This window comes from Squalius cephalus (assembly GCF_949319135.1).
Source record: "Squalius cephalus genome assembly, chromosome: 1".
NCBI classification, from domain to species: domain Eukaryota; kingdom Metazoa; phylum Chordata; class Actinopteri; order Cypriniformes; family Leuciscidae; genus Squalius; species Squalius cephalus.
Genome location: NC_137122.1, coordinates 69,660,445 through 69,675,109, shown reverse-complemented (window position 1 = coordinate 69,675,109; position 14,665 = coordinate 69,660,445). Strand labels below are relative to the sequence as shown.

The window sequence follows — 14,665 nt, the reverse complement described above, 5'->3', positions numbered from 1 at the left end:
ATGTGGTGTTTAAAAGGTTAAAACTTACTTTTAGAAATAGTTAAATAAATTTCATGTTGTTTCATCTTGTTTCACGTTAAAAACTTACTTTTAAATGCATATACTTATTAAAATGAACATCTTATTTCACATATCTGTTATTTATATGCTTTTTAATTTGTCTATACTAATTCTTAATTTCATTCCCCTGTTTTTATTCTCCAACAGACATTATGGAAGCTGCATCGTCATCTGTCATGTTCATAATTTCGTCATTCTGTGGACATTATCCCCCAATAATAAAAAAAACATCCCTGCAAAAAAACATTCACTTCCATTTCACCAATCTGTGGACTTTATTATTAATTCCACCAATAATAAATACGCCCCTGAAAAAACATTCACTTCCATGTCACACCAAGCATTATTGTCATAAAAAAGTCATAAAACACAGCCATAACCCCCCCCCACCGGAACCACACATGGCTCAAATTTCACATACCACCTGTTGCTCCCATATATGGACATATCCTGTCATAAACATATGTCATAAAACCATAAATCAAGGGTCATAAATCAAAAGTGACACAAGCTCCTGTAACAACATTGGCTATTTGAATCATTCGCTCGTTTGATTCTGAATTAACAAATTCGGACTCTCTGTGTTTTCTAAGCACATTCCTGCCCAAAACGTTCTTTGCTAAGCTTATCAGAGCTTGTAACCTCCTGACTTCGAAATTACAAATCATACGCCAGGCTCCATAAAGACTGGAACAAATTGACTTTTACGACCTAAATTGCACCTTGGAGGATAAGTTCTGGATTCCAAACCCCCCCCCTTTCCCTCTCTGGACCACAGAGAGATAACGAAACTTGAAACTTTCTACACACACACACACACACACACACACACAAACATCCCTTTGTGTTTAAATTAGGATAGAATATACTTTAATTTATGTACAATTGCATTAGGCATGTGTGATTTAGTTTGGCTTTATAATAGAGGTGTGGTTTTGAAATGTATTCTTTAATCAATAGTGTTTTAGTTAGAGAATGTTCAACAATATTCTCTGGCAATTGCCTTCCCCCCCACTTTGCTGTTTTATTGCCTAATGGAATGTCAACTGGGTTTTTAGGAGTGGAGCAGAATTAACGTGGTAATCTTTACTCCTACTTAAATCCTACATTTTCTACTTAAATCCTAAATTTTCTATATGCATAACCACCGAAGAAATGTAAACATGGAGGTAATTTCCCATCTCATAATTTTTCTTTTACGTGGTGTAGTTTGTGTATTCTGGTAAACTTTGGTAATAAGGTTAGACAAATCAGGTGTGTACCGTGTTTAGTTCCTCAAGCTTCATATCCATTTGTACCCTATAGGGTACAACACATTTTGGGTAAATCTTATTTCTAGACATGTAACGAACTTTAAAATGCTTGTAAATATGCATATCTTATGTAACTTGATTTTCTTAATCTTCATATGACGTGTGTGATATCGTTGAAATTCTCTCAATCTAACAGAGTCGAATTTCGATAGCAGAATGAAGTAATGTGCATTATTTTACACTTTTTCATATTTCGGGAGCCGAACAGCTCAAAGCTCATCTCCTCATGACTCATCCGAGTGGGCGTGGCCCCAGAGACAAAGAACTTTTCTCCCGCCTGGAATTTCGCATTCCAATTGGCTCAAGCCCCAGGGAGGAGTGAAATTCCTGTGCCCTAGAAAAGCGGTTACACTCCGCGTTCCGTTCAGTTGAGTTCGGTATTTTCTTTCGTCTTGTTTGTTCCTGCTTGTTCGAACCCTCCTCATCAGGGAGACCATCAATGGCTCCCGTTTAGGGGGCTTTATATTTTATTTTCTTTAAGTCTTTTAGTTTTGTTTCGTCTTCGAACTTCAGCCGACAACTTCAACTCAAAGGAAAAGACTCTGTTGAAAATCCCGCGGCGCGCGCTCCTCTTCATTGAGGACGTGCACGAGCACTGCGTCTGAGGAAATTCCTGGCTCCATGGGACCTAGGAAGTCCTCATCTCCGTTTTATTTTCTTTACTAAGTTTTATTTTCATATTCGTTACTCCCTCCACAAAGGGAACCGAACTCTGAATCATGTTTCTGACAACTTCAACTCAAAGTGAACCTTTAAACTGCGCGCCCCGAAGACACGAGGAAACACGCCCCGCTCTTAAAGGAGCTCTTCTTCAGCAAATACAAAGAGAACCATGTGCCATGCAAGTATCGATTATTGAATTGAACTTACAATGTGATTTCTTTGTTGTCTCTTACGGGTTACTGTCTGTGATTTTTGCCATGCTGAGATCATCTCGGTGATCTCTCTCGTCCTGAAACTTTAGTTTCACTTTCTCCCTTCCTCTCCCTCTCTCATCTGTTATCCGTTTAGTCTTGTATTTTGTTTACGTGTCCTGTACATACATATTTACTCGTGTAAATTGTAGAACTTGTATTCCTTAGTTCGATGTAGTATTAGTCCAATTATTAAATTCCATATGCCCTTGACTGACTCTGATTTAATTGCCCATGTTACTTAGTCCCTGAAATGTTCGATCTTAGCTATATGCTTTATCTTGGTAGGCTACGATTTAAGTAACCTAATTTTAGTCTACAAACACCGAGAGTGTCTTTTCAAGGCCTGGAAAAGATACTCTTTCTCGTGTTTGTAAGAAGGATAATTTTCCTTGAGAGTTAATTTAATCTTACGTACAATCTGTTCGCTGGACAAACAGATTGTTTGATAACTAAATTAATTCCATTAAAGTTATCCCATAACTTCGAGCTGAAATAAGAACAATTGATGTATTAATGACGAACCATAACACGTTATGGTAATCGTTCATATATCAATCTAGTTCAGCTGCGATAAATTAATGTAACTGTAACATACAAAATATTAATCATATTCATGATTAATTATTAAAATTCCCTATAGATCATTTGAGCTAATATTAATATTAATGTACGACCCATTGTTCTTACAGTTTTGGTGGAGAACGCGACGCATTTCAAACTTTGTTTATGGGCAATATTCAGTTTCAGTCTGTTTATATGGTTATTAATAATTTTTGCGCATTATGAAATTATGAATTTGTGAGTTAAGTCGCTAACGCGAACTCACTCCTAACTGTCCAAGGCAAAAAGCCGAAGTCAGTAGGCCTAACGTACATTTTAACAAGTTGCTAAAATATGCCTAGACGATTTTAGCACTGTTAAATGCTACGTACACTGCAGTATTTAATATTACAAATGTCCTGTTAAGAGATGAAGAAATATCTCTGCAGTTGATACATTTCTAATATTTGTTTTAAATCGCTGTGAACGAAGAATTCTCACGTGCGTACTACCGGTATTAATAAATATGTTTTCTAAGCGAGATTCCTTATTAAACATAGGCCTTGCATGCATGATATATCGTTATTGAATTCGTGGTTAGTCCAGTGATATTCAACAAAACGGTAAACTCCTGGTTAACATTGACCTAGCTAATCAATCGAAAACCTAAATACACAAATCATAAAGTGCTATTTTGATAAATGTGTAATATGGGAGTCTAGCAACAGACGGAAAATTCCTGTTGCCCACATTTGAGTATTTGCGGCAAAGAAACCCCGCCATACTCTCCTGTGCAGTATTAATAGCACCAAAAGGTCCGCCGAGACCTCTGTCCTATTTGTGAGTGTTGCAGAAATCAGCGCGTGACGCGAGCTGAAAAGCTCTTAGCGTTTGAATCACATTGAAGTTGTGTAATTCCATTTACTAAACGCCAGAGGGCGTAAGTGGTTAGCAGCCTCAAATTACCCCTTTGCCCCCCTGATTTCCGCCTGCATGAGCGCAACAACGCCCACTGCGTGGCCAGTTATCAGATAACGCTCTCTTTACGGCTGAATTCATTTCCCTGTGAATTAATGTTTAAACTCTAAATAACTATTCGCATTTATAGCTTTGCTCGTGCGATTATTATTTTGTGTTAGACAATTTTCCTGCTTTTGGACTGATACATTTACTCTGAGTTTGGTTCAAACAAGATTTGGATTAAAACTCAGATTAAATCTCAGCCATTCCCTTAGAGGAAACAACGGCACCTAGTGGCCGCCACCCGCGAGGTCGGTTCACTCAGCTCTCTTTCCTCTCTTTTCAAATCCTTTCGTGAATTGTTTACTTCTACTTTTCTCTTTTGGTTATCTTAATAAATTATTGATGAGACTTCACTGTTAACATTAATTTTTATGGGATATTATTCTGAGTTCTCCGTTTCTTTACATGCTCATTTAAATTTGATTTGAACTAGTTTGAATTTTAAATTTAAATTGAGTTGTCTATTCAGCCACTGGTATCCACTTGGAGGAAACAGCGCCACCGTGTGGCCTTGTGGATACTAAGTCGGCATCACTGTTTCCCTCCTTTCACTCTCTTATATCGGCTTTCTCTCCTGATTATTTTTATAAATAGGACTGATACTTTAGTGTATCTGGATTATTATAAGATATTCTGATTTTTACATTTCCTTACATGCTTATTTTAAATTTTAATTTAAACAAGTTTTGAATTTTTGATTTGAATTAAGTTTTCTGTTTGCCAGGTTGAGCACAGAGAGGGAGCACGCCCCCTTGTGGTGAAAACCCACTACTGCGGCCTGCCTCTTCTCCTGGGTTCATCCTGTCATTTCATTTGATTTTATTTAAAAAAAAAAAAAAATTTCTATCATTTTATTTCTACTGTTATTCTTTTCCTTCTCTCTTTTGGGTTAGGTCATTTTGATAAGTGACGTTATCATAATCTCCTTTTGTTATAATTATTTAGTAAAACCTTTGACTCTTATTGCCACATAAATAATTAATCCATTTGGTTTAAACAAACTAGCCTTAATTCACTTTAAGTTTCACTTGTTTATCCTTTTGTGTATTTATAGGTGGCATTCACTAGAGCACTGTGGTGAGTTGGTCATCTCGGGTTGGTTTCCGCGAGTGAGGTCATCTGTCCGACGCTACCTGGCACTGGCTGTGTGTCTCGGACTCTTCCGAATCTCGTACCTCCGGTTGTGGCACGCCACCCCGACATCAGCAATTTGGCCCGCCAAAAGGTTAAGTCAACGTCAGCGACACACAAGGCAATTTTGAGACAATCACTCGAACTGGGGTCTGCTGAAAGGACCACTCCGAAAGGAGAGTTCCGAGGAAAACTCAATCTTTCCGTGCCGTCTGATGATTGACACCTTGGCTTGCCACTTTGTGCAAAAAGTCGCAAGTGGTTTGAGTGGGCACACCGTGGTACCGAGAGACGAGGTTGTCCGAGGGCACTGCGGTCAAGTGTTGGAGAACCGTCGGAGAGGTTGACCGAGCCACTGGTTTCCACCTGAGTGGCCTCAATTCACATCAGGTAAACTAAATGTGATAAAACCCATTCTCTTAGTATAAGCCCCAGAATATTAGATATTCCCCCGGATATATTTTAAGTGTTTTGACCCACCTTTCCTCTCCAAGCCACACCCTCTTCCTAGGCTTCCTGCCCCGATAGCCCCACTCACCTGTTGGCCCTATCCTAAACCCTAGCAGTGGTAATAGCTTAGGTCTCGTTACCCTCTCTAACACGTACCGTGTTACTGTTCTGTTTCATTTAATTCCAGACCTAGTCATCACTAGTGTTTTGTTTCACTTTGATCTTTTCTATCCTTTGTTTTGTTGTGATTTGTTTCTTTCAGTTCACCTAAAGACAGTAACCTGTGAGAGCCACCAAAGAAAACTGAATAAGTAGAGCGACAACCAGAGCCGGCGTCACAACACGTGACCCGCCAGGCTACTGCCTGCCAAAATCTCTAGTTCGGGTCCTTCGACCCAAGTCAATTGGCTCCGCTAACTGTCTAACTGTGCATCAGTTAGCCCAAAATTCTCATAAACGGCATAGCCCGTATGAGTATAGCTCTTTAACCTTAGAACAAACTTGCATTGGTCTCTTTGTGTGTGTGCTGTGCTTCTCTCGCCTACAGTGAAGCCAATATGTCCCGTGCATCCAGTCCCGCGGTCCGTCGGGAGCACTTAGCGACATGGCTAAAAGCGACAACGAGCACCTTCCTGCCCAAGGAAGCCAGTGACCTGCAGCATCTGAACCAAACGCAGCTGGACACTGAGCTGGACCAGCTGATGGCACAGGATCCTAGCCAGAGTTACACCCACAAAGAACTCGCCAGGATCACCGGGACCCTAGCTCACCTCCTCGTCGCCCAGGCACAGCTCAGCGAACGGAGCAACATCGACCTGGAGCAGCAAGCCGCAACGCTAAAGCTTCAAGCGGATGAGGCCTGGAAGGACCAGGCCCGGACCCAGAGTCGTCTAGATCAGCTCCTCCTCGAGACCCAGAACCAGCGCGAGAAAGAGGACGCCACAGATCCAGAACTACAGAAAGAAGTAGAAAGACTTCGAAATGCCCTGCAAGATCTGCGCCTCGACACCGACCAAAGAGAACAGTTGGAGAGAGAAACCAGAAAAGAACTCGACGAAAAACTCCAACAAAGTGACGCTCTCCTAGAGAGAGCCGAGACTGAACTAAAAGAAGCAGAAGCAAAAGCCAGGGCCTGCGAAAAACATTTGCAAACGGCCCGAGCTAAAATCAGCGAGCTTACTCTGCAGAAACACGATCTCAAAGACGAGCTTGACATTGTTCACAGAGAGCTGAAACATTCTTACAGACTGCAGAGTAGCTGGAACGGAGAAACACACATCACAGAGTTTCTCCCGGCCCGCCACTCCAATTCTTTCAGCCAAGAACCCAGAGCTGAAAAGGTAGATGTAAGCCCACGGCTCAAGACATCACCAGCCAGCTTTCCAGAACACCTGTCAGCAGCAAAAGGGGGAGGACCCCTTCAGACAACCCATGCCACTAACCACGGCACGACCCCCCGAGAACTTGACAAGCTAGCTCGAAACATTCCTATGTTCGATCCAGATTCTGCAGAAGGTCGTGACGTTCATGCTTATTTAAAAGACATCGACTTTCACTTGCAAACTGTCGCCAACATGACAGCTTGGGACAATTTGTATCTGTTAAGAATAACGGCTAGCAGTGATGTTCGTAGCTTCCTAGACCGTCAACCTCAGACTGTCAAAACGGACGTCCAACAATTACGGCAAGCTTTGATCCGTGAATTCTCTGATCCAGACTCCGATCAAGGTTTCTTCGCTGCTGTAGACCTCAAGCAAGGTCGGCGTGAACACCCCCAGACCTACTACAACCGACTCCGACAAGTCTTCTTCGGAGCACGGAATGAGCCCGGGATGGAACAGGACATCAACTTTAAGACTCTGTTCCTCAGAAACCTACATCCCACTTTAAGTTACCATTTGGGTGTGGCCGTGTGCCCACGTAGCATGTCTACACAACAGCTGCGAGAACTAGCCCATAAAGCTTACACCAAGCAAAAGACTATTTCTGAAAAGACTGTGAAAAACCCCACAATCTATTCTGTCTCTGAACACTGTTCAAAACTGACTTTAGAGGGTGTCCCACAACACCACAGTCACAGACATTTTTACAGAGAGTCACGACCGTTCCAAACCAGCAGAGGGCAACACAATCGCGGTGGTGCTCGTCCAAAGCACCAGAGCGAGCGCTCTAAAAGATTCCGGGAAACCGGCCGGCGACCCAAGAAGAGCCAATCTCCACCGCCCAGGACAACAAGCCCCGACAGAGAGTGGAACCACTCTCGACACGACACTGGTAAGCTCAAGCCTGAGCTCACATCAGATAACCACAGTGCATCCACGTCTGAGACAGCAGAGATCCTAAAGGTGCTGAAAGAGCTTCTTCACCAGAAACGTTGCAAGAAAGACAAGAAGGACGAGCCAGACATCTTATGCCTAAGCATAAGAACTGAAACCAAACCGTCTGTCCGCCATCTGACTGAGCCAAGCACCTCGAACACTGCTCATCATCCACAGACCACAGAGCTAACTGTCACATCACAACGTGACAGCATCACACAAGCTTCACAGCTGACAGCTGCACACCATGAACGAAACAGCACACCTCCTCACACCAGGTACCAAAATACCAAGGTACCAGAAAACGCTGTTCTGTCTAACTGCCTCCACAGCAAGCTACACGAGACCGGTCCTAACCACCCAACGACCGTCACACCTGCCATGCCAACATTCCTGGGCAACCTAATCAAAAAGGGGGTGGCCCAAAAACTCTACCTGAACATCACGTTGGAAGAGGAAGTGAGCATGGAAGCCCTGATCGACACAGGATCAGACATTACGGTGATCTCAAATCAACTTTTCAAGAGACTCCAATTTGAAGCTAAGAGACGAGATCAAACTCTTACACCTCAAACTTGTGAACTGAACGTACAGTCATACAGTCAACATGACATCCGGCTCGAACAGGTAGCCCACATTCACCTGACGATTGGTCCTTTGAGTCTAGTCCATCCCGTGTTCATCTCAAAAATGGACACTTTTCCGTTCCTCATCGGCAGAGACCTTCTAGATCGTTTTGAACCGTTACTGGACTTGAAACAGCTCAAAGTCTGGGCTCAAGTACGAGAACTTTGCCCCCTCCAGTCACAGCCAGACGGTCAGGTCACAAAGGTCACAGAGTTCATGGGAACTCCCACAGCCAGCCAGCAAGACACAGACTCAGCACCAACTGAAGGTTCGAATCCGCTACCCTGCACCTTACAGCCCACCAAAGACTTTGACACTTGCTGCCTCAATGTCATGACTGACCTGCAGCGACATGACCTCATTCAAGCCAGTGCCAAGCCTGGTGCATTAAACAACAAGCTGTGGTCACTTTCAACCCACCCACCCACCCTCAAGGTTGAAAAGATTACACACAGCATAAGAACTTTAAAAGCTACACTGCCTACCTCAGAGCCGCTTACGCTGGCTCCGCTGTTTACAAAGACAAACATACCGGACATTCCGGCTTCTGTCACCTACATAAAGACTTTCCTTATCCACCTTAACGTGCCGTCTGACCTCACTGACAACCAGTGTCTCAGACCACTGCATAACACAACGCACATGCTGCGCGTACAGAACAACATTATGAGTTGTGCACCGATTGACATCACAATGCCAAGGCTTATAATGCCACGGCGCACAAAGGGGGATAAACTGCTAATGTTCGTCTATAACGCATCATGTGCTGCACACCGCGACACCAGAGACACTGACGAGACACTGAAGCAAGCGACAAGCCGGCAGCAAGATGTGGCAAAACATGGGCCAAGGCGAACTAAACCCAGTCGCCGCCCACAAAGTAAAAAGACTGCCCTGTCCAATCAAAGACAACCCTTGCTGGCTTCGTCCTCCCCTTTCTCTCTCTCTCTCCCTGTTGTCTGTACCAGGTTGCTGCTGTGGTTCGCCATGCTGTACTGTCAGCCAACCAGAGGACAGCTGCCACCAAGAGAACGACCGAGACTCCAGATCTCCGACGGCAGGACCTACCCCCAGCAAGTGCATGTTCGACTCATCCAGCCCCGCCCGGTCTACAGAGCACACCACCCCAGCTCCGTAGCCCAATACATCTGGAAAAGTGTCCGACGGACAGAGGACTCCCTCTCTCACGCCGAGGCCAAGGTCGAACACATGTTCAACCAACTTGAGAAAGTGACTGTTGCACAATCGGGACTCCTAAGCACCAACCACCACTCCAGCCAGTTCCTGGGAGCATTGCTCAGAACCGGAGCTGCTGCCAGAACTCTGTTTAACATTGGTGTGTCCAGTGTAAATGCAGCAAACCAGACCGCAAACTCCATGAAGCCGCAGTTTACTGTCTTACAGAGTGACTTTGTCCAGACTCAGCTGGTTACAGTGCCAACGACAGACATGCTGTGGGAGGTTAGCTCCTCCAATGACAGCATAGCCACAGGTGTAATCCCACCATACCTGATACTAAGCCTGATGCTAACTGTGCTGGTTTCCGCTATCAACACGCCAGCTGACTTTCTACAAAAACACCTGGCCTACTCTCTGGGTAGCACCATCTCACTCTGCGTCGATCCCGAGCAGAGAGAAGTGGGCCTTCTCCTAAATCCGCCTATCATCGAGTCAAGCCAAGTCTACAGACTTACAGACATTTGCAAGGTCAGGTTTTGGGAAAACAACACCCACCTCAAGATAAGCCCTCCAGACGTGGTGGCCTACCACGATGGCGACACACAACGGTACTCAGCTCCAAACATACACCTGTGTACTATGACCAAAGACATTTGTTATCTCTGCCTTAGCAAACCCTTACTCAGAGACAACGCTGAAGAAATCTGCGGGTTGCACCCCCTGGTCAGCAAAGTCACCCACACACAAGCAGAGATAGCAGGTGAAAGGTGGCGTGCTAACGCACCTGTGCACACCGCCACTGTCACTCACGACCAGCATGACACAACCAGCCGTGTCAACATGCTCAACCAGAAAATGGGACTTCAAGTACTGAAAGGTGTCATCCTACACCTTGATGGCCTAACATGGTACCAGCTTCCCAGCAAAGAGTACCAGACAGCACTGAAACTCCCATCCTCCAAGAACTTCAACTTCACCTTGAATCCAGGACTGGAACTCTGGATTGAGAAAAGGGGGTCCCAACTCACCGACCCTGCTCCTGTCAATACAGCCCTCCGAGCACTGTCTCGACGACCTGTTCTGAACACTTCATCTGCGGTCCAAGCCGGGACCGCCGCCGACATTGGGCTGTGCACCTCTGCAGGTAATCAGCCACACCCTAACACTAGGTTGGCCTCCATCCTGTACAGAAGACTCAACGAGATGCGATACAGCCAAGCTCACGAAAGCTGTGTCCAAAGGTTTCAGACGGAATCCCCGGAAAAGGGGGTGTCAAGTCAGAGACCACGCCGAAACTCATCGAGTTGAATCCTCAGCTCCAAGAACCACCTGCCTTCCTACCGTCATGATCCACCTGCTACACGACTGTCATGATTCACCTACCATGTGACCATTGTGATAATTGTCGTCCGATGATGTCCATGCAGGGACTTCATCAGACGAAAAGGGGGAATATGTAACAACATTGGCTATTTGAATCATTCGCTCGTTTGATTCTGAATTAACAAATTCGGACTCTCTGTGTTTTCTAAGCACATTCCTGCCCAAAACGTTCTTTGCTAAGCTTATCAGAGCTTGTAACCTCCTGACTTCGAAATTACAAATCATACGCCAGGCTCCATAAAGACTGGAACAAATTGACTTTTACGACCTAAATTGCACCTTGGAGGATAAGTTCTGGATTCCAAACCCCCCCCCTTTCCCTCTCTGGACCACAGAGAGATAACGAAACTTGAAACTTTCTACACACACACACACACACACACACACACACACACACACAAACATCCCTTTGTGTTTAAATTAGGATAGAATATACTTTAATTTATGTACAATTGCATTAGGCATGTGTGATTTAGTTTGGCTTTATAATAGAGGTGTGGTTTTGAAATGTATTCTTTAATCAATAGTGTTTTAGTTAGAGAATGTTCAACAATATTCTCTGGCAATTGCCTTCCCCCCCACTTTGCTGTTTTATTGCCTAATGGAATGTCAACTGGGTTTTTAGGAGTGGAGCAGAATTAACGTGGTAATCTTTACTCCTACTTAAATCCTACATTTTCTACTTAAATCCTAAATTTTCTATATGCATAACCACCGAAGAAATGTAAACATGGAGGTAATTTCCCATCTCATAATTTTTCTTTTACGTGGTGTAGTTTGTGTATTCTGGTAAACTTTGGTAATAAGGTTAGACAAATCAGGTGTGTACCGTGTTTAGTTCCTCAAGCTTCATATCCATTTGTACCCTATAGGGTACAACACATTTTGGGTAAATCTTATTTCTAGACATGTAACGAACTTTAAAATGCTTGTAAATATGCATATCTTATGTAACTTGATTTTCTTAATCTTCATATGACGTGTGTGATATCGTTGAAATTCTCTCAATCTAACAGAGTCGAATTTCGATAGCAGAATGAAGTAATGTGCATTATTTTACACTTTTTCATATTTCGGGAGCCGAACAGCTCAAAGCTCATCTCCTCATGACTCATCCGAGTGGGCGTGGCCCCAGAGACAAAGAACTTTTCTCCCGCCTGGAATTTCGCATTCCAATTGGCTCAAGCCCCAGGGAGGAGTGAAATTCCTGTGCCCTAGAAAAGCGGTTACACTCCGCGTTCCGTTCAGTTGAGTTCGGTATTTTCTTTCGTCTTGTTTGTTCCTGCTTGTTCGAACCCTCCTCATCAGGGAGACCATCAATGGCTCCCGTTTAGGGGGCTTTATATTTTATTTTCTTTAAGTCTTTTAGTTTTGTTTCGTCTTCGAACTTCAGCCGACAACTTCAACTCAAAGGAAAAGACTCTGTTGAAAATCCCGCGGCGCGCGCTCCTCTTCATTGAGGACGTGCACGAGCACTGCGTCTGAGGAAATTCCTGGCTCCATGGGACCTAGGAAGTCCTCATCTCCGTTTTATTTTCTTTACTAAGTTTTATTTTCATATTCGTTACTCCCTCCACAAAGGGAACCGAACTCTGAATCATGTTTCTGACAACTTCAACTCAAAGTGAACCTTTAAACTGCGCGCCCCGAAGACACGAGGAAACATGCCCCGCTCTTAAAGGAGCTCTTCTTCAGCAAATACAAAGAGAACCATGTGCCATGCAAGTATCGATTATTGAATTGAACTTACAATGTGATTTCTTTGTTGTCTCTTACGGGTTACTGTCTGTGATTTTTGCCATGCTGAGATCATCTCGGTGATCTCTCTCGTCCTGAAACTTTAGTTTCACTTTCTCCCTTCCTCTCCCTCTCTCATCTGTTATCCGTTTAGTCTTGTATTTTGTTTACGTGTCCTGTACATACATATTTACTCGTGTAAATTGTAGAACTTGTATTCCTTAGTTCGATGTAATATTAGTCCAATTATTAAATTCCATATGCCCTTGACTGACTCTGATTTAATTGCCCATGTTACTTAGTCCCTGAAATGTTCGATCTTAGCTATATGCTTTATCTTGGTAGGCTACGATTTAAGTAACCTAATTTTAGTCTACAAACACCGAGAGTGTCTTTTCAAGGCCTGGAAAAGATACTCTTTCTCGTGTTTGTAAGAAGGATAATTTTCCTTGAGAGTTAATTTAATCTTACGTACAATCTGTTCGCTGGACAAACAGATTGTTTGATAACTAAATTAATTCCATTAAAGTTATCCCATAACTTCGAGCTGAAATAAGAACAATTGATGTATTAATGACGAACCATAACCCGTTATGGTAATCGTTCATATATCAATCTAGTTCAGCTGCGATAAATTAATGTAACTGTAACATACAAAATATTAATCATATTCATGATTAATTATTAAAATTCCCTATAGATCATTTGAGCTAATATTAATATTAATGTACGACCCATTGTTCTTACACTCCCCATATAAACTACTTTTATGTGTGGCCGCTTTTCCAAAATGTTTTTTGTTTTTTTTGTTTTTCAGTGTTCTTTTAATTTAAAAACATGTTTTACAATGATAAAACCATGTGAGTTGTTAATACCATGTGTGTGTCTGTCAGTTGTTGAAGTTATGTTATTTATTGTAATGGATTTATTGTAATTGTTGAAAACAAGTGTGTTCAGCATTGTGTAAAAAGAGTCCCAAAGGAGATTCAGCCTTCAGTATTCAGGTAACGGTTTTAAAACACTGTCTTGTGACAATGTAATGTTTAAAGTTGTAATGTTGTAATGACGATGTAATGTATTACAGCACATAGGTCTTCAAAAACAGTAGTCTCACCTCTGCTCTCCTTTTTGATTTCCTCAATCTGAGCTTCAAGAGCTTTGAGTCGTGCCTCTGAGGCTCCGAGATCCTTCAGGACGTCTGTGCAGATTTTCAAAGGACAAGTCGGCTGATCGTTATCACTCAGTTCAGAGGTGACCAGTTCAAATATAAGACATTTGCACAGAAGCAGAAGAACGGCTATTGTTAACCTCATTCTTAATGCTTTGGCTAAAGCGTGTCAGAGATCTGTGTGCTGTATGTGAATGTATTTATCAGAATATTACAAATCAGATGCTTTTATACTGTCATCTTCAGTAATTCACACGTGATGGACAATTTAGCCAATGTCAGACAAAATACAGCATATGACGACTGTTTCTCAGAATATACTGTTGCACTATATTTGTGCTAGCTTAATGTTTTACAAATTGATGCAATATTGACAGATTAAAGCTGTTTATGTTTGCCTGGGCAACTTTAATCTGTACAAAACACTTAACTTTGGACTTAATAACAGAACAACATATACTAGATGTACATTCCATTATGTCTGCAAAAGTTTTTTTTTTTTGCTTCATTCTCTGTATTTCTCAGTTTTTGTAATCACAGAATTAACAAGTAATAAAAAGTGCACATTCTTGGGTTTTATCAAAGGGTATTTCCATAGATCTTTGTCTCAACTTATTTTGTTCATAATCCCACTTTTTACTTTCAGAATTCACTGTATATAATATTATATGATATTCTAAAAACATCAAAAATAAACTTGTTTTACATGTAATATCAAATAACACTACAGATAAATTATAATCAACTACTTTACATGTGCTTTAGATAGATAGATAGATTGTTTTATTTAATGCCATGTCAGCATCTAAGGCTATTTTC

General features: G+C 42.5%; 1 protein-coding gene across 1 annotated transcript in view; it reads right to left on the bottom strand.

The window, feature by feature from the left end:
- LOC307162001 (cerebellin-1-like) overlaps positions 1-14,113 on the bottom strand; it is a 35,963-nt gene extending 21,850 nt beyond the window's left edge. Inside the window, exon 1 of the mRNA XM_079877037.1 lies at positions 13,793-14,113. Coding sequence (XP_079733163.1) covers positions 13,793-13,991 — 199 coding nt within the window. The 5' untranslated portion in view covers positions 13,992-14,113. The remainder of the gene's footprint in view (positions 1-13,792) is intronic.
- Between the last annotated feature and the right edge of the window lie 552 nt (positions 14,114-14,665).